Consider the following 22,667-nt stretch of genomic DNA (forward strand, 5'->3'; position numbering starts at 1 on the left):
AACTCCAAATTACAGCTAACAATATAAATTTTAATCAGAATTTTCTTTGAGAAGAGAAACAAAGCTTTCTTACCTGAGGGCCTGTGAAATGCTAATAAATCACAAGTCTTTTGGTGCTGGCTTCAGCTAAGTAAAGCTTTGTTCTATGTGCTCTCAGCTTAAAGCTGACTTGATATAAAATGATACAACCAGGAAACACCTACAATCGTCACACTGAAACACGACAGAGCCTTATTCTCCCTGTGCTGAGCAATGAGATGACACCTCCCTGTTAATATTAACTAACATGCAAAATTTAATTTCCTTTAAACTTTGTATATTAAAAAGGACTTGCTTTCTTTTTGAGTGAACTTTGAACTAAGCAAGAAATGGAGCTTTTCTGAGGCTGAATGCTGTGCCTCAACATTCGGCTCGTGAGAACCTCAGAGCCTTGGTGACTGTTTTAGAATATTTATATACCCAGAGTGGCAGCAGAATCTTCATTGGGGTTTTCACAGCTGAGTCCTTTTGAAATGCCTCATGCTTGCGTTTCCTTTTGGCCAAATATAATGATAGCAGTCTGTAAGCTAAACAAATACCACTTGATATTTTGAACAATGGCAGCACTCTAAATATCTACACACTTACATAGTTGTTTGTTTGCAAAAATAACTGTGCACAAGACAACATTGATACAAACAACTATGGCCGGTTTAAATATGTTTTGAAAGAAGAGGAGCTGCAATGAAACCTGTGTCACAACGGGTTTTCTCAACGCAGTCATCATCTATGTTGCCATATACAATCTGCAGAAATGAACAAATGACATAAATACTTTTAAGCATTCAGAGAAAATAAAGTTTTGAATAGTGTTCAAAGTGAGAATATGATCACTTTCCAGGGATTATCTTTTAATCTGCATGAAAACCAATAAGTTGTAAATCAATGATTTACCTGTCCATAAATAAGCTTTGAGTCTGGCTCTATCTCATGCTTTTTGTCACAAAATGTTTTTTTCTGTTGCTGCTGAAGTCCCATTGAAGTCCTCACGTCTTCCAAAAAGTCATTGTCATAAACACAAGACGAAGTGTTTTCCTCAAAGTTACTTTCAGGTGTCGGTTGGTTTGTGTCTGAGTCTTCTAATCTAATAAGATACAAAAGAGGAAAGTTAACACAGAACCAGAAATCAGGGTTAGACTGATACACTTTTTTTTAACAAGTTTTTCTTTCATGTGTTTCAGTTATTGTCTTAGGTTAAATTGTGGTTCATTGTTTGATTTTGTAAAACATAAAAGTAGTTATCTCTACCTTAGTGGTATGTAGTACCGTTCTTCCAGTTGGACAATTGCGGGAGACGGCTGGGCCCTTCAGAATAAAGCGAAAGTATAATTTTGATGTTGCAAATTAAATTAAAATTCTCATAGGAAAAAAAAACAAACAAAAAACCCCCATAAAAGGTTACAATCTAAGACCTGTCAATCAGTTGTAATGTAAAAATTTTCAAAGACAACCAACCTGCTCATGTTCAATTTTCGTTTAATACAAAATGTGAATCCCAGCATCAAAATACATCCCATAATTACCAGCCATAACCATGTAAGCGATGAAGCTGCAGAAAAGAAGACATAAGTTCAGATAGGACATAGACAAAAACAAAACAGTCATCACCAAGAAATTAACTTACATGTTTCTGACGTAATGTTTAAAATCAGCTGCTTGGTGTCATTGCCAAATTCATTCCAGGCTATGCACCTTACGCTGCCCTGGTTTAGTATTGGCAAATTAATTTCCCCAGACACTACATTTGGCTTGGTTGTGTAGTTGGTGGTGACTGATGAAAGATGAGAGTAATTTCCAGCAACATCCCAGGATATGGAAGCAAAAGGGAAGGCCTCCACGTGGCAAAAGCACCTCATAAGATCTTCCATCAGGCTGCATGAGGACTCGGGAAGTATGGCTGGAGCATCTAGAAAGACGGAGTAAATCATTGACATTTAATATAAACTGAAATCTCTTGACTTATACGTTTTAAAATGGTAGCAACAAACCATTGTTTTGGAGAGATCACTACGAAGGAGTGATTTCACTATTCTAGAAAATTTGTGGATAGAGCTGAAAATGTTTCCTATGAACAAAGGCAGCCTGTAGCTATAACACAGTTACACCAATTCTGTCAGGAGAAATGGGTCAAAATTCCAACAAACTATCATGTGGAAAAAGGGATACGTTATACTAAGGAAATTTATATCTATCCATGTCTAAATTTGAGCAAAGTAAAAAAAAAAGGTTGAGCATTATCTATCATTGATTATTCTGACATTTAGGAAAGACATCATAAGACCATCATCGTGTATTAGATAAAAAACCTGTTAAGAATGATTATATCTGGTCCATACTACATTGTCAGATTTTGCTGTAAAAATCTGTGATGCTTTTATCCAGTAATAATTACATAAAAAAACAAAACAAACAAAAAAAAAAAACATATATATATATATATATATATATATATATATATATATATATATATATATATATATATATATATATATATATATATATATATATATATATATATATATATATATGTATATATTTGTTTTCGTACACTGAACAAGGAGATCCATCCAGTCTGATTGTCCCACTCCAACGTCATTGTAAGCCATGCAGGACAGAGAAGTATTTCTAGTAATGTTGTGAAAGGACATTATTCTCTGAGTTGAATTTATTTCGCTGTTAATGCCCATCTGCCTTATGATCCATGAGTATGTGTGGGGTAGAGGGTAACTATTAGCAGCGCAATTTGCAGTAATACTGCCTCCTTCTATTATCATGGCTTTTTTCAGTTCTATCTTCACGTTGGCAGGTTGACCTGTAGATACAAAAGATAAACACAAATCTTTAATGATAAAATTCATAGATAAGGGGTGATGTGGTGGCGCAGGGGCAAAGCACTACCCATGTATTGAGGCCCTAGTCCTCATGCTTTTGGTCACAGGTTCGATTCCCAGCCTGGCAACATTTACCTCATGTCTTCCCCCTCTCTCATAACCCTCCTTCCTGTCAAACTACTTTCAAATAAAGGCCACTGGAGCCAACAAAACCTTTTAAAAAAATCATTTGAACTTACAATTTAACTTTCACTTACCAAAAACATTGAGGGTTGTTTGAGGACTAGTTGTGGTCAAGGTTCTGAACTGAGCAGAACATCCAATTTGGGTTTTATGCATGTTTAGAGTAGCTGTTCCCTGCAGTGTTTCTCTGTAGAGCCATAGGTTCCCTCTTTTTGAACTGAATGTCACTGAAGTGAAGTTCTGTAGAAAATGGCTTCTGTGCCACTGAATTGAAGGAGGGGAGTACGGGCAGGAGTGCTCTATGCTGCAGTCGACCTCGAAAATACTTCCTTCCAGGATTACACTCTGGACCGATATCATGGGGTTTCTTCTCTCTAAAAACCAAAATGAGAGAATAAATCAAATTGGAAAATGCATTGTATATTTTTTAAGATTAATTTGTTTGAAGGGTGACAAGTATTTTAATCTTTTGGGTACAGTTAGAGTAAACTACAGATTGATCAACAAAACAAAAAACTTTCCTGAGCAGTTTTTAATGGGAATCCTTGATGTGAAAATATTGCTCTCTTTTTTTTTAATAAACTGTGGAGTGTGGTTTATCACATCTTTTTGGTTCAGTTTTACCAGTCAACAAAATACCAGAGTATTGACTAGTCTGTCAATTCAAGTTACTTTGTAAATAGAACTTGTTTCACAACATGAGGCAGGTCAAAAAAACAATGCATTATGCCCTGAACTACAGAAATTCAACAACAAATTATAAACAAAGTTTTAGGATAATAAAGCCATTTCTTAGGTTTCAGAACTTCAGCGAACCACTCAGAGAAGCGTTGAAAAGCATTATCCACAAAGGGAGAAAACATGGAAAGGTGGTGAACCTTCCTATTTGTGGTTGCCTTAATGACCAAACACAACACTATCTTTTTAAAGTACTTTTTGCCACATAACTATGTCAAAACAAGCCCTACAGATAGTCTTAAATTCAAGGGAAAGAATAGCATGAAGCACAAGCCTCCCCCTAGCACTTACTCATGCACTGACTGTAGCAGAAATGTTAAACAGATCAACAGCCAGACCACACAGGATGGCCCCACTTGTCAGTGGTTATAAGTAAGTGAGTGTGTCTAATCACTTCTATCTTTATCGGAAACTATCTTATGTTCAAAGTCATTTTTCTCAATTTTGGAAACAGAACTGTGAGCTACAAATCAGACAACTTTGTCAAAGGTCATAAGACAAAAAATGATGGCATATTCACATTAAGATGTGATACTCTGGTACAGACAGCAATGAGGTATTTTGTATATTTATGCATGTGCATATCAGAGCAAACAAGAACATGTAAAAATGTGTATTAAAATCAGTATTTCTGGAATTGCATGCTGCATGGGGTAACACCTTCAATTTGTTTTGCAACTCTTAAACTCGGACAGTTCTTAACGTGGAATGTCACCTCAGACTCGAAAAACAAAATATGGATTTCAAAATATATACATACCAACAAAAATAATAACTGTTTGATCATGAAATTTCTGGGTTGCTTTAGAGTCGGGGTTGATCCACACATAAACTCTCAGGTTGTTGTCAGCCATCGTCACATCTTGGATCTTCAAGGTGCAGTTTCCCTCTGCAGCTTTACCCATCACAGAGGTCCTTCCTCTGAACGGGGCTTCCACTTGATTAAATTGTTGATCGTATACCACAGGGTAATTAATATTGTGGTACTTGTACCAAATGACACGTGCATGAGGCTGCGTATGGCACGGCACCACAGCGCAGCTTCCTTCGACTGCAGTGACTGTCATCGGCACATTGATGGTCCAACATCTGACCTGGTGGAGAACTGGCATGGAAGATGGATCCAATTTAGATTTTTGTGTTTTGATGATGTTTGTGAAGTAGAATTTATTTATTTATTTATTTTTTTAGCAAAGCTGGAAGCCTATTATGAATGGTAACCAGAAAACTGTTTTTAGCGGCATGTGAAGCATTTGCAGTAAGAAAATGACATAAAAATAAAAACCCAATTATTATGTTAGATATTTTATAAAATGATGACATTAACAATGCAATATTAAAAATAGTATTTAAAAATAACATCATTTTTTAAATTTTAATTGGAGAATTGGCATATATTAATGGAAAATATGGGTGTGTAAGTAAATTTCAGTTTCAATAACTGCAAATTGATTACAAGTTCTGTCAGTATAATGCAAATGAATCCAATACTTGCAAAAGAATCAATATGTCAAACATAAAATGGTTCTTCAGTACAAGATATAGGTTACGGTACCACCACTGATGAGGCAGAGCAGTCTAAGCAGACAAGCAGGTCCCATGAAGACAGTGGTCACTTTTAAATCCTCAAGATCCTAAAAACACGATAAATATAGAAATATTTCAGCAGATCATGTTGACTGGGTTCATAATCATTTTTGCCTAGATATCATCTTCTCATGCCACTGGAAATTTGTTAATGATAAAGTTCTGCAACAGATGTTAAATATTGGTTTAGAGGAGATGGTTTGTCATGTCAGACAATCGCATTTGTAGGATAAAACTGCAGGCTTTATACTACATACATGTACGAGAGCACTTACCTTGTCAGATGAGCTGCTGTGTGAATATGTGATGAACCACTGGTGTGTTGCTGCTTTTAAGTCCACCGGTTTTGACCACAGCCTAATTGCAAGCACTTTCCCTCACTTGTAGTCTTAGATAAGAAACCAATGACTGCGTCTAAAGAAGTTAACCAGAAGAACAAGACCACTTGACAATAAGCTTTCTTGGTTTACTGTTTTCAAAGCATTAGACAAACTACTTCAAAAACCTGTCTTGACCCATTATTAAAATGCAAAGTTTCCAAACAGGAGAACAATCTTTTCTTCCAGCTATATTAATATAAAGATCAACTGCTTTTTTTGAGGGCCTAGTACATTTTTTAAATATGTGTTTGAATGGGCATTTTCTAATAATTATAAATTAAATTGCACATCTATACCTGTATTATGTTTACTATTAAATTTTTTTCTAAACAAAATAACAAACTACAATGTTTTTTTTTGCTGGAATTTGCTGTATTCTCTGAAAGCAGTAAGTTTTCATCCTATCAGAATTCATTCTGATCTGTTGCTAGGCAGATAAACCACTGTGATAGTTTGGTGATTGGAAGTCTGAGTCTGGATCAAGCCTTTCCAGTTATTCTGAGAGGTTGGTTTTGTCTGTTTTCTTGTTGGTATTCATAAGCCAAAGTATTTAATACAACATTTACAGAGTTCTCATCTTTTAATGTCAGTTTTCTCTTAACTACATATAAAAGGTGATACACAGAGGATTTTGGTCTTGATCACAGAGCCATGTTTGGCAACTGATGAACTAAACTAAAGCTGGCTCCTGAAAAACTAACAAACCCACAATTGTAAGAAACTAATCCAACTTGTAAAGTCATTTTTATGTTCTACAGCAGTCCAAAAAATGGGATGTAAGAATGTATGACAATTTTAGATTCCTCCACCATGAATTCATAAAAGATAAGATAAAACGACATTCAGGGTTAACAAGGAAATCATCGAAGAAGGAAGAAAATAAATAAATCAAAATCTGACCTGCTGATAAAAGTCTCTCTAAAAATGTTTACATAAGTTTGGGAAATATCCAGGGCACCAATACAAGGAAACAAAATACCTGAAGCACACAAATCTGTGCCCGGAAGTCTACATAAATAATTATGATTGGCTTTTCATTTTTAGCAAAGAAAAAAAAAAAGAACTTAAAGGTTCAGCACTCAGACAGAAAATGCAGAAAATACCAGTAAATGGACTCATATAGCGAGTAAATAAGAATGAACACTTGCAACTCAATATGACATGAAGGATATTGATATTTTTATTAAACCAGACAAAATGACCAACCCAGCACGGTTTTTATAGAAAGCAAACATATGAAATCAACACAGCGCTTAACTGAATGACTAAAACATACACCGCAAAGCACTGAGATACAGCATCCTTCACAACTCCTGGCACCCCTTATGGGGATGTGGACAAAAGGATTAACATAAATATTTGCTCTTGAAATTTGGTAATCTGAAAAGGCAATTCTTTCATGCAGCTCGGAATATTATTTTACCCTTCTTAATTAGGTTCCTCGTGATATGCAGAGGCAAAATACACTTGGATCCTTTTCTTGCTTTTTAGACAGAGTTCCAGGTCTTTTAAACATTTAAATTATTACTCTGCCTGAGGATCTAGGCACAGACTTTTTTACAATCGACATATAACTGAAAGATGTGTTCTCTTTGTCATTTCCAGTGTCTAAGAAAAACGGCACACAGCGCGACATTATGTACATAGTCAGGGAACCAGGATTTCTACCTAAGATTTTATAGATATGCTGATAAACCTTCAAAAAGCACATTTTGATTTGGAAAAGACTCATTAACATTAGTTTGAAAAGAAATGTCATGTCATGGGTTAATTTTGCATGTGATTTTTTTTCTCTACTTAGTAAGCTAGATTAAATTTTCTCCAAATGAAAAGTTGTATTTTTTAAAAGTTTTGTTGGTGTTTATTTTATGGCTGTCACATGAAAGTCAGGATTAAAAAGTATGTTACTGAATATTCATAAGGAAACAGTAAGACTTTAATTAATCAATGAAAACTATTAAGACTTTGTTCTCTTGAGCAGAACATTTCTAGTCTTCTGCATACAAACTTCCCATTTCCAGAGCACAACTCAGAAAATACATGACCCCCTTCTCAAACTTCTCCTTGGAGCCACAAGAGGGATTCATGTTCACATCATGGTCTTTCTCCTTTGTTTTGTTCTATTTTTGACCTATTCACACTGGCATAAATCACATTTTCACATTTACTTCCTGTGACTTTACTGGATTCATCTTGATTCTCAGTGGTCACAGGACTGGTGCACATTTCATCTGCTCCAGGTAAAGGTTGGGGCGGGGCTCCTTGACCAACGAAATTCCTCAGAGTTAGCATAAATGGCATCCTCATTTGGATTTTGTTCCTAAAATTTGAAGGGAAACATTAACACTAGATGTGTTAAAAATAAAAAAAATAAGAGAACATTTTGAACACAGTAAGAGTCAGCCTACCTCGTTTTTCTGTTGACTTACAGCAACTGCATCCGTATCAACTGTGATCCTTTTATGTTTAAGATGAGTACTCTGAAACCTGAAAAATATGCAAGACATCTGTTGTTCTTTTCTTTCATTAGTCAAGAAGGCAACTGAAAAAGCAGAACTAAGTATTTACAGAGATAAAAGAGCGTCATTCTTTTCTGCTACATAGATAAATTACTGAACCAAAAAATTCTGACTGAAAAATAAACATTTTTCAAATTATACTCTGAGGAGCTTCACCTACCCGACAATAAACAGGAGGACGCATACTAGGAATAGAAAAGCACCAACTGTGGCAATGAAGACAGGCATTCGGATTAGATTTTCTCTGGAGCTCTCAATGCAGCCGACACCAAACTGTTTACTGGTTGGTCCAAAAGAGTTGGAGCTGAAGCAAAGCAGGGTGGACAGATCTCTGTCCTGGGGTTCATTCAGAGTGATGATGCTCCTCAGATGTGAGCCATTAAGAGGCTCATTTGTAACCACAACCTGGCTAGATTGATCAACAGGTTGCCCGTTCAAGTACCAATGTGTTGTTGGTAACGGGTTTCCCACCGTTTCACAGGAGCAGTTGAGCTGATTTGAAGTTTTTATGCAGTTAGATGAGTGAAAGATTTGTGAAATGTCTAGAATTAAAAAAGAAAAAATGTTTATTTGATCATTTGTAATCTAATTTCAGAACAACTCCCATCTAAACAAGGTTAAAACTTAGTGAATGTAAAAGAGGAAATAGGTCTTCAGATATATACTGAGTTCAAGAACAGTATTAAGTGCTAGAAAAGAATGGTCTCTGTTCTCAAGTTCTCTTGAAGTGTTATATCCTCCTGACTACCAGTAGTTCATTTTTGTCCTCTGTAGAGGACATTTCTAAACTTGAATATCTCCCACTCCCTGCATTCTACTGAATTAATTCCTTTTGGTATCTGGAGAGGACATTTAGGGCTTTTCAGTGATACCACATATGAAGGGGTGGGACTTTTGTTCATATCTTTTTCTAATACATAAAAATTGTGTTCATCAGTAATAACACATTCTATGGGACGAGACAAAGTAAGTGCATAAAACCTTTTATTACCTTACGAAGAATGTGGGATTTAAAAAAAATGGTGATTGGACAATATTTTTTTTCCTGGTAGTGAGGAGGATAAGAGAACAAATAAACTTACATAAGACATCCGACATTAAACTTGTGGTAAAAGAGCCATCTGGACTTCCATCTTGTTTCTTGTAGGCAGCAGTACAGGAAATCTTCTGCCCATGATGGCGTTGAGAAGCAGTGAAGTTCAGAACAGAGGTCTTAAACTTAGTTTTGTCTTGATTCTCCTGAATTGTTTCGTGAATGTCCCCCAGTATGGGAGTCCATGTCAGAGTTGGAGTGTGAGGGAGACATGGAGCCGGAGCAGAGCAGGTCAGACTCACTGACTCTCCCTCCTTTACCGTCAGTGTGGACGGAGTCAGAGTTGGAGAGGGAAAATCGTCTGGAAGTAAAGTTCAGAGTAGATGTTTATTAAATGTTCAATAATTTTTCAGCATTGTCTTCTGAAAGGTAAAGTGAGTTGCTTTAGCACAATTTATTGATTAAAATTCTGTGTGTGGATATGTAAGCCTACCTGTGACTTTGAATATCACTTTCTTATTTGTAAACGTGTATTTCAGATCATTCTTACACTCCAGTCTGAAATTATAAGCCTTGTTGTGATGAGGCTGCATATCATTGAAAGTTGTGGTGCAATTTTTCCTTGTTAGGATTCCCGTTACTGGATTTGTCTCAGTCAGTTGTGGGGTCAAACTTGGATTGAAAACCCATCTAGCTTCACATGTATCATTTAAGTTACCGTTATATTCACTCCTTATGTCAAAGGAGCAGGGAACGGTCACACAGGATCCTTTCTTAACTTGCACAGTCTGAGGCAAATTAACCTCAAACTTGTTACAATCATTGGCTGCGAAATAAAACAGAAATTAGAGGAAGACAGCGCATCAGGTTAGTGAACACTTTCCATATTAAGAAAATAACAATAAATAATTCATATTCGCTGAGGATCCTGTACTGACATGACACTTTTCTGATCATCTATTATTTAAAATTCTGAGACACATACAGGTCCTGATTGTCATTGTTTTAATGTTTACTGGCTAGCAATTTGTTGACTAAATGAGGATGTGGCAAGTGTAAATGTTGTAAAAGTATAATTTATGTTTGAATTGAATTTGCAAATTCATGCATTTTCTTGTTTTAGTTTATATGGCCAATGAAGTTGTAAACGACATGTTAAAATAGTAACATCAGAAAGATTAGTTGAGGGTATGCAGCTTTATTTGTCAGATTAATTATGAATGAAAAACACATTTTAAATAGTCAGCTTTTTAAAAATAACTTTGTCAATTCCCTTCCACATGGACATTGCAGCCCTCAAATGAAAATGTTCTTTCACTCCATAAAAAATCTTTATGCTTTTAATCTGCCTTTCTTTTGGGATTGTTTTACAGGCAATGAGACCTGGAAACTTTCAAACATGTATGTTTACAGTTAAAAATATTTCATTACATCTCAATTATATCAGTATAAACTCACCTTGCAGTACAGAGGTAATGAGAAGTAAAATCAGAGTTCCAGGCATCTTTTTTGCTGTGAATGTTGAGCAAACTAGAAACCGTCAATAGACAAGTAATCAATTATTATTATTATTATTTTTTTAATAATGTAAGGTTCATTTTATTGTGGTAACATTCACCAGACAAAGAGATGTGTTAGTTCACAATGTATGTTTTTGTAAAGTTGTTGATTAATTTAACAAACATAAGATATTATCATGTATTATCTTGATGTTGTAATTTGGTGGGATAATCAGCAGAAATCACATTTTTACTGAGAATCAAAGTAATCTGCAGGAAGTTGATCATATGACATAACCTAATCATAATGTCATCTAACATAGAATAAAACAAACAAAAAGAACTAGTGAAATGTACGATCTCTTCAGTCTTTTATTCAGTATGTTGGAAAAAATGTGGTTAGCATAAGTAAACAAACACAAGATCTACAAACATTTCATTAAACATTTAGCTGCATTTTTTTCTTTACATTTACAAAGGTAACCTTTTTAAGCAGGTTTGTAATTCATAATCTCCAAAAACAAGCTCAAAGTTCAACATTATAAGTGAACACGACTCACCTCATAACAAAGCTCTCACAGCTCCTTTCCCTTTACCTCCTTAAATTTTAACACTTGATTAAATATCTGTGCACTAATAGTCCCAGGACTCAAATGCTCAGTAGAGAAGCCGTCTTAGTGAGCTTACCATATTTTTCAGAAAATGTCTTAACAAGGGAGGAACTAATTTAAAAACTGTCAAGTACAAAAAAAAACATGTAAATGCAAAAAGTTGTGAACAGCCCTATTCTTATTTTCTCTCTGCGATCTCGACTTAACCATCAGTTATTTGCTGACAACATGCTGACTAAGCATGACAGCATTTTGTCAGTGTTACAATGATGAACCCCATAATACCCTAATTATCAGAGGTATTTATTATGTAATGTCATATTTAGAAAATATACATTTATTAGAACACTGCCATTGGAACTTATATTTCCAGTTACTGGAGCAGGCAAAGGACTGAAATTTGAATGTATCTTGGTGGCTCCATTTTCACTGTAGAGTTATCACTTTTTAGGGGGTGGAAGGTAAAAGCTTTGTGGACTTTAAACCTTAAATTCTGGAAAGAGAATTTAAGGTTTTTACTTTATAGTCAACTTATGACACATTGAGGGTTTCTCTCAAAACTGTTCAGTTAAAGTGTGATGAAGATGACACGACTAAATTCTCCTACGCTTCAGTCTCTGCATGGTAGTTGCTGATGTGTAGGTTTAGATTCATACACGTATTCTTCTGTTTGTTTTAGACAGCCTAGAGCTGAGAGCGACAGAACATGTTCTATGGAATGTCAGTCCATCACATAACCAACACAGACTAAAAACAAAACAGAATTACATGAGCTGTCTTTAGAAATCACCTAACATGGATGTTTTCAGACTGAAGAGAGAAGGTGAGAACAGAAAAGAAGACTCTGCAAGCAGTGGACATGCAAACCTCATGCATGAACATCCCAGCTCAGGTATGTTGATGTCAAGTTGTAAATTACTGTGATAATATTAGCCTCCAAAAAAACTCACAGGGCTTCACATGCTTTTCAGTGTCCAAGTGACCAAACAACTGGAACATCTCCGACATGACAGAGCTCATACCAAGCTCACATAAAGCATACTCCATGTTAACTTTACCTGCTTTCTGTATGATGTGCCATTACATTTTTATGTTTTTGTTTTTGTTGCATACTTAGGAAACATTTTAACAGAGAGTTTTATGATCTATGCACTATTATGCACACTTTAAGTCTAGATTTGTATGCTTGGGGTACTAATGGATGAATGAAATGAATAAGTGTAAGCCACTAGGATTTTGTTCTTTTTAAACCCTCCTTGATTTTCACTGTTAAACTTTTATTTCTCTTGAGTCTAATTTCACTATTATGTTGAGAGAATGATAATTTACTGAGACTCTGGGGTTTTGGTCTGAAATTTAACCTGAGCATATACAACCTCTGATTCCTTTCTTATGTTTTTAATCTTATCTTCAGCACGCATACTTTCTATTTCCTCTTTATTGCTCACAGAATGTTCTCCCCCATTCTCACACTTTTTCTCATTCAAACAGGAGCCATCGGACAGTTCAAGGTTCACGTAAATATCTTCCTCCTTCACTTTGGTATTTTCTCTCCATTTTAATTCCTCTTTTTTGCTCACAGAATGTTCTCCCCCATTCTCACACTTTTTCTCATTCAAACAGGAGCCATCGGACAGTTCAAGGTTCACGTAAATATCTTCCTCCTTCACTTTGGTATTTTCTCTCCATTTTAATTCCTCTTTTTTGCTCACAGAATGTTCTCCCCCATTCTCACACTTTTTCTCATTCAAACAGGAGCCATCGGACAGTTCAAGGTTCACGTAAATATCTTCCTCCTTCACTTTGGTATTTTCTCTCCATTTTAAACGAGCATACACCACATCTTCACTTTTGTCTGCTGAGCTTTTACTCATTTTTTCTGGATTGTTGCAGCTTAAATCAGTTCCAGTTGAAGGTTGGCTGTTGTCGGCCTGAAAGAAAGATCCACAGAACATGAATAACTTTTTAAAATTGTTTTTGGTTATTGAAATGGAAGAAAAACCTTGAAAAGCAAAAAATATTTTAGAAATGAAAAATAATAATAATAATAATAATAATAATAATAATAATAATAATAATAATAATAATAATAATAATAATAATAATAATAATTTGTAACAAAGCAATGTCAATTTACCTTGGTTTGCTCTTTGGCTTCTTGTTGACCTGAAGTAGCTGCGACACTTTTAGGTTTATAGTGAGTCTTCTGAAACCTACAAAATATGCAGAACATCTGACATAAATCTTGTCTTTTATTGGTGAACAGAAGAAGGCTGTGGAGACAGCAAAACAAACTTATAAAAAAATACTGCATATCCTACCAGACAACAACCAGCAAGGCGCATATTATAAGTAAAAAAGCCACAGCACTGCCAATCAAGACAGGCATCAGGATTTGACCTACAATACAAGTGGAAGATAAAGATTATGAAAATTACTCTGCTCCAGCATGAATTTCATTTGCAAATTTAAAGAGACAAGACATACTTTCATTTTCTTTTGAGTTGTCAAGGCATCTGACACAAAACCCTTTACTGGCCGACCCCAAAGAGTTGTAGCTGAAGCACTGCAAGGTGGACAGATCTCTGTCCTGTGGTTCAACAATAGTGATGATGCTCCTCAGATACGAGTTATTTAGAGACTCATGTGTAATCACCATCTGGCTAGGCTGAGTAATTGGTTTCCCGTGCAAGTTCCAGTGTGTTGTTGGAGACGGGTTTCCTGCTGTGTCACAGAAACAGCTGACCTGATTTGAAGTTTTCATGCATTTAGATGAAAATAAGATCCGTGCAGGAACTGAAAGGAAGAAAGAAAAGCATGAAGATGCTGTATATAAAAATAAATGCAATAATGCAAAGATCCGGTATCAAAAATAATTGTAAAAACTGAAACAAAACACGAAAATGTATTTTAAAATCTTGTTTGGCAAATATGTAAAATATCTTGATCAAGCTCTCTTAAAGTTAATAACATTGACAATTGGCCATCAAGCCGATGAAAGTCAATTTCCTGCTTGTAAAAACAAAACTATGATTTTGTCACAATTCTTAAGGAGCAAAATTGGATTTGTCTTTTTCTTGTTTTTTTTGTTTTGTTTTACATATCCTACCTGCATTCAGGGCAAACCAGATACCAGAGCTCAGTGTCTGCATATGCTAGAACATTGTTTGATGTACAAAAGGAAATATGGGTACAGTACCCTGATTGCGTGAAATGTGGCTTTGTCCCTGGCACCAAATAAAGTCGCATAAAGAAATATGAACCTGTGTTGGCATGACCTTTGGATTATACCTGTGTATGTCTGTGTGTGCGTTAAATATCTGGGTTAATTTATCACCTGGAAATACATGTTAACTGAAATTGCTGTGCAATGGTTTTTAGAAATTAAGATCTAGATCTTGTACACATAATTCAACTGAAGCATAATTGGCTATAGAATTATATTCTGAAAAAGAAGAAGTCAGTCCTGAGAATGTGCATTAACTAGTTACATTTGCTCCACTTCACCTATTTGAATAACCTTTTCAAAAGAGGAACTTCTAAGAGTGGTGTTAGTGCAACATAATTACTTCTGCTTGAGTAATATAATTTTCAACTAACACTTCTCTTTACCTGGTGCAATTTCACTGTTCTAGCCACGTCTAGTTGCTTCAGTGAGGAACAATAATGTTCTGACCAAAAATGCACCAGACACAATCACATAACATACAGTCTACGTCAACCAGAGACTTCCTGTTTCTACCTATGGCTCACTGCACAAATGTGACCATCTCAGCTCCAGATGGGGGACCATCACTGCTGAATCCAACCTGCTAAACCACAAGTTTCCCTAGTCTTTGTGAGATTCCCCTCTGATGGTGGCCTGCCTTTTCATCAAAATCATGAAAATGGATCTTAGTCTGAACCTTCACCTCTTGCCAATAGTGATATTCATCAGGAGGTGGAGCACCAAAGAAAACAGCTCCCAGAATTTAAACTTCTTTACAATGAAAGGAAAATGATCAGATGAAAGCAGTGAGAACAAAATATCAAACAGAAACATGTTCTCTAACTTCATACATACACAGAACATCAATGTGACGGAGGTTGGAACGTTCTTCTCCCACATCATTTTGAGCCTTGCAGAAAAAAATATCTTTGTCTGTAGATACTGTAGTGTTTAAAGTATTTCCAGTCCCGGTGACAATTTCCTGGGCTGCTTTGACTTCATACCAGGTGTAATTCTGCTCTGCTGGGTTGGCATCACTGCTGCATGTCAGAGTCACATTGCTGTTCTCTAGAACCGAACCAGAGGGACTGACTGAAACTGTGACATTTTTAGGGGAATCTAGAAATAAGAGACATGATACATTTTTAATATCACCACAAATCAAATATCTTTGCAAAGTTATAACAGTTGAAGGACATTGCCTGTATATTTTCCAATTTAGCTGAAACTGATATAAACCAATGCTTATAGTGAACTTTATGTTTGTGATCTGAATTGTATACATACACAGAACATCAATGTGAGTGATGTTTGAATGTTGTTCTCCAACATCATTTTCAGCCTTGCAGAAAAAACTCTTTTGGTTTGTAGACAATATAATATATAAAATCTTTCCAGTTCCAATGACAGTTTCCTGTCCTCCATCAGCTCTGTACCAGGTGTAATTCTGCTCTGCTGGGTTGGCATCACTGTTACATGTCAGAGACACATTGTTGTTCTCTAGAACCGAACCAGAGGGACTGACTGAAACTGTGACATTTTTAGGGGAATCTAAAAACATAAATATTATAACGTTAATATGAGCACAAATCAAATTAAAACAGTTGAAGGACATTGAGTGGATATTTTCCAATTTTACAAAACTGATTAAAACTGATGTTTGTTGTAAACTTTATAGATGGTTTTGATCTCATTAGATAGCATACATACAAAGAACATCAATGTGAGTGATGTTGGAATGTTGTTCTCCAACATCATTTTCAGCCTTGCAGAAAAAACTCTTTCTGTTCATAGATACTGTAATGTTTAAAATCTTTCCAGTTCCAAAGACAGTTTCCTGTCCTCCATCAGCTCTGTACCAGATATAATTCTGCTCTGCTGGGTTAGCATCACTGTTACATGTCAGAGTCACATTGCTGTTCTCTAGAATTGAACCAGAGGGACTGACTGAAACTGTGACATTCTTAGGGGAATCTAAAAAAAAAGTAATGATGCATTGTTAATATGGACACTAATCAAATGTCTTTAGAAAGTTGTGACAAATGAAGAACATTTATGATATTTTTCCCCACTTTTGTTAATACTGATGGAAACTTCTTATTTACTGTAATCATAATAGAACTGTATGATCTTATTAAGCCATATACATACACAAAACATCTATGTGAGTGATGTTTGAAGGTTGTTTTCCAATCTCATTTACAGCTTTGCAGAAAAACATCTTCGTGTCTGTTTTTACTTTCATTTTGAAAATCTTTCCAGTTCCAATGACAGTTTCCTGTCCTCCATCAGCTCCATACCAGGTGTAATTCTGCTCTGCTGGGTTGGCATCACTGTTGCATGTCAGAGTCACATTGCTGTTCTCTACAACCGAACCAGAGGGACTGACTGAAACTGTGACATTCTTAGGGGAATCTAAAAAAAAAAAAAGGCAAATGATACATTGTTAATATGGACATTAATAAAATATCTTTACAAAGCTGTGACAACTCAAGTACACTAATAGCATTTTGTTCCTGTTTTGCTAACACTTCCGGAAACTTCTTGTTCAATGCAAATATAATATGAATTGGTGATCTAATTAAGTCTTATACATACACAGAACATCTACGTGTCTGAGGTTGGAAGACTAATGTCCAATGTCACTTTCAGCTTTCTTTGCAGATAAAAGTTTTTGTGCTTCACAAACTCTGTTAAAATCTTATCCTCCAACATCTCTGTACCAGGTATAATTCTACAATGTTGGGTTGGCAATACTGCTGCAAGTCATTGTTACATCAGTTTTCTCTAGAACTGTGTCAAAGCGACCTAGTGAAACTTCTGTATCTTTAGGGAAATCCAAGAAGAGGTAAGCAAATTATTTGAACTCCATAATATATAGGAAGTTCATAGTAGGTAAAACAATAAGCTGCTATAAACAAAAACCAAACCTTTCACTGGGCTTCAAAATGGAGCAGTTGTGAACACTGTTCCCTTGCAGCAAGAATGTCTTTCCAAATCCAGTGTACATGTTATCCTTGCTTAATTCCTTTCCATGTACTACTGTACTTTTTCCACAATGCAAATACATGCCTGTTAGGCTAGTTGACATGCATGGGATGTTAACTAGATCAATTGGATTAAGTGTGCATTTGGGTTTATTTCTATATGTCTAATGAGTAACCCTATGATGGACTGATGACCTTTTCAGACTTTGCTCTGCCTCTTATTGAATGACTTCTAGAGAGATAAGTTCTATTTACTCTACCATGTTTAAATGCAGGTAATATATGAAATGTTGTCTTAGTTTCTCAATACATGTAACAACAAATATGTTGTCAATGGTATTTGTGACATCAACATTTTGGGGGGTTAAGACAGTCAGCAATGGATATTTGTGATTATTCATGGCTGAGTTATTGATGCTGTTTTGTATTAATTTTGGTCGACTAGCCGCTCCTGGGAAGGCTCACAATTGTATCACATTTCCTCTATTTTGGCATAAGAGCTTCGATTGTCATATGATTTTCAAAACCTTAGAAAAAAACCTTGTTTTCCAGATTAGTGGGTGTCAATTCCTTTGTTTTACACCTGTTGAATTTCTTTAGTAATGGATTTGATGTTTAGCCTTTTGAGATCTTGAGCCCATGTACTTCAACAAGAAATGTTCTATTTAAGGTATTTTATGTTTGTACAAATTGGTCAATATTCAGGTGATGAACTAAAAATTAACTGATCGGATATCCTAAGGCACTAATAAATGCCTTTGGAATGAAGTACAATGAATTTATATTTGATGTCTAATCGATTCTAACTTAAGCAGAACATGGTAATTTGAACATAAGCTACAACAACTCATCTTAGTTAGCTTCAGATTTACTTATTTATACATAACTGATCTGATTATTCTTTTTTATTTTTAATACTTCTTCTGACTGGTATTAAAATTTTACTAAGGTCTAATCTAAGTTGTTGACTTAAACTGAATACAAAATCTGTGAATGTAGCTGAAGTGGATTGGTGCCAAGTATGCTTTTCTACCTAAAAGACTTGGTGCTAATTAATACAGATAAAATAAAAACACCACGAGAAACAATTAGATTGTTGCACTGATTATGAGATTAGTATGAATAATTTTTGACATTCTACTTTTTATAAAAACAGATATTTTTTTTTTTTACACTTCCTCTACATTGTTCTATTGTATTTTACATTGTGCATAACTTTTTTATTATCAGGAATTACTTTCTTAGTTGAATGAAATCAATTCTGAATCGCAGCATTCTAGCAGCATTATTAACGTTGGGCTAAATAAAATAATTTTTTAAAAACCTAATGTTTTATTAAATCAGTTAATCATTCTCAGATATTAAAATCAGAGTGTTTATCTGAAACATGAAGGGTGGCAAACAATTTGTATGGGTAACTGTAAGTTTTATCTAAAGAGGTTTATTTCCTCGTTTATGTCCTCCGGTTTGAATGAAGAACAATAAATCTATGAAATTCTGTGAATTGTCCAGGCATACCTTTTATAATGATTCTTTTTTATATTATTGTTATTATTTATAAAATATTAATTATTAACCCAGTGCCTACTCAGGTCATCCAACAAGATAAATTCTCCCAAGTGGAAAGCTGACTGGTTAGTCCTTGAAATTGCTATGTGATTTGTGGATTTAACTTTTTTCTGAAGTACACTCTTGCAGCTTAACTTATAAGTTTTAGTTGTTTCTTTGTACTCTGATGAAGGTCAAACAACAGCATGTTAGAGAGATAAACATCCTGGCTTTAGTTTTCTCCACATTTAATTTTAAATGCATTTAACTATTAATCATGCAGTGTAATTAGCATTAGATTCCACCTTAAATTTTTAGAAACTAAATAAACTTCTTTAAATGTTGTGTTTGACATCTCTAAATCTAAAAGCTAGATGTAAACAAATACCCTGAGTTTCTATATTAAAAGAAGACAAAGAAACTTACAGAGAACATCTGGAATTAAGCTTGTGGTAAGAGCTGCATCAGAGCCTCCATCTTGTTTCTTGTACCCAGCAGTGCAGGAAATGTTCAGTTTATTGTAGAGGTGAGAAGCAGTGAAGTTCATAACTGAGGTCTTGAATTTAGTTTTGTCCTGATTCTCCTGCAGTGTTTCCTGAATGTCCCCCAGTTTTGGGGTCCAAATCAGAGTTGGAGGATGAGGCAGACATGGAGCCGGAGCAGAGCAGGTCAGACTCACTGACTCTCCCTCCTTTATCTTCAGTGTGGACGGAGTCAGAGTTGGTGAGGGAAAATTATCTGGTTGGAGAGTTCAGATGCTGTTCATTATCAGTGTGTCAGTAAAATACAATAAATTTAAAGTTAGCTGTTTTAACACAATTTATCCATCAAAATTCTGCATGTGTGTGTTAACCTACCTGTGACCTCAATTTTTACATATGTTGAGGAATAACTCCATAACAGAGGATTGTTACAGTCAATTCTGAAGTAATAATCCTTGGTGGGACCAGTCTGCATATTGCTGAAGGTTGTGGTGCAGTTTTTCTTTGTTAAGTCTCCTGTTTGTGGATTTCTGTCAGTTAGTTGTGCAACATTGCCTGTGCTTGTGGAACGCCATATAGCTGTACATTGTTTATTTAAGTTCTGTTCATATTTATCCTCTACATCAAAGGAGCAGGGGACGGTCACACATGATCCTGTCATAACTTGCACGATCTTTGGCAAATTAATCTGAAATACGTTACATTTACAGCCTGAAAAACAAAACAAATATTGAAATGAAAAAAATCCTGCAATTTTTTTACTTATTCGTTATCATGACTTAAAAACAGCAATAAGTTTAACATTGAGACTTTGCAGTTCATCTTTCATTCAAGAGGTTACAATCAAGAGGTTCTTGTCTGAAATAGTTTTTGGTTTGTCTCAGATTTTTGTTTTGCAACATGTTACATAAAAGTTTCCACTGTTCATGTGTGTAAAGATGGGTCATGTTTCACAGTAATTTGCAATTATGAAAATTTATGGTGATTTAAGTTCAAACAACCAATGAAGTTGGAATAAACAACACACTGAAGGAATGAAACTGATCAAATTGTCAGGAGTTTAAATGTTAAAGTTTTTGTTTTTCTAACTTCTGTTTATATGCTGCTAATAGAAATGCGGAATAGAGTGAGAGCAAACCATTATTTACAATTTGTAGATGTATATAAAGATGTATAATTTAAATTAGGACGTGCTCAGTATTTTTATAAAAATTCCATTATTTATTTAATCATTTAATTTGGATAATTTTAGAAACACTCTAATCTGGAATGATTTAAATACAACAATATATAAAACTTTCAGTAAAGTTTAAATGTAATCAATTAGAAACTCACCTTGTAGTAAAGAGCCAATGAGAAGAATCATCAGAGGTCCGGCCATGTTTGTTGAGCTGAAGTCAAATTACTCTGCAAAAAACAGAAACCATCTGTGATCATCTTATTTATATTAGACAGTCGACATATAGAACAAAATTAATTGAAGATCAATATGAACTTAGATTTATGTTGTGTCTCCTAGTATTTTGAGAACATAATTTGGCAAGAAGTGTCATTCAGTAGTTAAATAAATCAAAATTGTAAAGTATTAAATGGTAAAAAAAATAACATTTCACCGCTGCTTTTAAAACGATATGCATCATAGATATATTTATTGATTACTTTAATTTGTATTGTATCAACTGAGTGGCAAATAAGAGCCAACCCTAATATCTAATTTAATGTTTTATGAAATTATTACTATATAATAAAAAAAAACATTAGAAAAACATAGATAATCTTACATTTTTTCTTCCATATATTGAAAAAAAAAAAACACAGATTAAGGCAGACAGAATAACAGGAACTTTTTAACTACACTGTTAATTAACAACAACAAATAAATTGTATTTTAATCTTCCCTTCCAGGAATGTATCTGTCCAAAAGTACAAAAACTGACAAGTTGAAAGAATCAATATTTAGGAATTCAAATGTCTCACCTTGTAACTGAAATGCTTGTAACCTTGTAACTCTTTGTTTTTCTTATTTGTTTTACAAAATAATTGTATTCCAGTGAATCCAATTATTAATGAAGATCATATTAACCTGGTTCAAAAGTCTTTGCTTCCGGTGTGGAGTATCAAATAGACAAAGACTGTTTATGTTTAAGCAGCCAGTGGAAAAGTCATCTTCCTTAAAAGTGTGCACCTATTCAGAAGCTCCAGGAACTGAAAAAGAGGTAGCAAATCAAACATTCACTATATGACAATGAACTTCCCCAGAGAAATGTAAACAGTCCCATCAGATTTGACTCTGTAATCTCACCTGTACATCTAGCATCAGTTACTCATTAATTTAGTGTGAAAATGTTTCATCCCTGATGTAGATCTACTGCTGATAATGTATACACAATGTTGTAGCTGCACACCTCGCCTTTTTCTCTCTCGTTCTCCTTCTGAGAGGATGGAGTCGTGCTACCAGCTCTCCATCTTATGGGTAAATTGAGTTTCCTAAGTCTGCTGGGTATTACTATGTCCAGAATGAGGTAAACTCTCTTTAAGCTGGTCTGTCAAGGAAGGACTTCATCCAAGTGTCTCATCCTGCTTCCCCTCGTGAATTAGCCAGGTTCAGCAGCCTGCAGCTGACTAAGTTTCACAGAGCACGCCTGTTAATGGCCGCTCTTCCTCTTTGTTACAACGTTCACTTGTTTCTCAACCAGGTTATTTTTAGTGTCTCATGCAAATCCCAAGGGAGTTGTTTTACATTTAATTTATTGGGCTACGGCAAACTATTAAAACATTGTAAACCTTTTTCTTTCCAGAATTAAGCATCATTGCTATTTTACAATTGTCAAAGAACTTTGAGCAGACACATTAATTCAATCAATCAATCAATCAATCAATCAATCAATCAATCAATCAATCAATCAATCAATCAATCAATCAATCAATCAATCAATCAATCAATCAATCAATCAATCAATCAAATTTTATTTGTATAGCACATTTAAACAGCAAGGCATTTCAAAGTGCTTTACATAAAAAA

The 22,667-nt window shown here is 34.9% G+C and overlaps 3 protein-coding genes across 4 annotated transcripts; all 3 read right to left on the minus strand.

Annotated features, from left to right (window-relative positions):
• Positions 1-672: 672 nt before the first annotated feature.
• On the minus strand, positions 673-5,421 carry LOC148154982 (sialic acid-binding Ig-like lectin 14). The gene is made up of 9 exons (XM_088014151.1): positions 5,347-5,421; positions 4,552-4,896; positions 3,128-3,427; positions 2,588-2,851; positions 1,664-1,945; positions 1,495-1,588; positions 1,288-1,344; positions 934-1,123; positions 673-785 (listed from the first exon to the last, which is right to left on the minus strand). The coding sequence occupies exons 1-9, from the start codon at positions 5,390-5,392 to the stop codon at positions 693-695; spliced, it is 1,671 nt and encodes a 556-aa protein (XP_087870277.1). The 5' UTR covers positions 5,393-5,421; the 3' UTR covers positions 673-692.
• Positions 5,422-6,915: 1,494 nt separating this feature from the next.
• LOC148154983 (BDNF/NT-3 growth factors receptor-like) lies at positions 6,916-9,993 on the minus strand. Its single transcript, XM_088013629.1, has 5 exons — positions 9,804-9,993; positions 9,360-9,671; positions 8,438-8,819; positions 8,167-8,245; positions 6,916-8,078 (listed from the first exon to the last, which is right to left on the minus strand). The coding sequence occupies exons 1-5, from the start codon at positions 9,901-9,903 to the stop codon at positions 7,986-7,988; spliced, it is 966 nt and encodes a 321-aa protein (XP_087869755.1). The 5' UTR covers positions 9,904-9,993; the 3' UTR covers positions 6,916-7,985.
• Positions 9,994-11,163: 1,170 nt separating this feature from the next.
• Positions 11,164-22,229, minus strand: LOC106916411 (B-cell receptor CD22-like). 2 transcript variants are annotated; one of them, XM_088013627.1, is made up of 13 exons: positions 21,948-22,229; positions 21,623-21,850; positions 20,981-21,052; positions 20,021-20,356; positions 19,590-19,901; positions 16,780-17,043; positions 16,339-16,602; positions 15,916-16,179; positions 15,484-15,747; positions 13,908-14,216; positions 13,742-13,820; positions 13,558-13,633; positions 11,164-13,351 (listed from the first exon to the last, which is right to left on the minus strand). In XM_088013627.1, the coding sequence occupies exons 3-13, from the start codon at positions 21,024-21,026 to the stop codon at positions 12,746-12,748; spliced, it is 2,820 nt and encodes a 939-aa protein (XP_087869753.1). In that variant the 5' UTR covers positions 21,027-21,052; positions 21,623-21,850; positions 21,948-22,229; the 3' UTR covers positions 11,164-12,745. The 2 variants fall into 2 exon arrangements, with proteins under 2 accessions (XP_087869753.1, XP_087869754.1); XM_088013628.1 differs by lacking the exon at positions 16,339-16,602 and having other exon boundaries at positions 21,948-22,227.
• Between the last annotated feature and the right edge of the window lie 438 nt (positions 22,230-22,667).

This window comes from Poecilia mexicana, unplaced genomic scaffold, assembly GCF_051168715.1.
Source record: "Poecilia mexicana isolate PSO_F unplaced genomic scaffold, ASM5116871v1 scaffold_16, whole genome shotgun sequence".
Classification (NCBI taxonomy): Eukaryota; Metazoa; Chordata; class Actinopteri; order Cyprinodontiformes; family Poeciliidae; genus Poecilia; species Poecilia mexicana.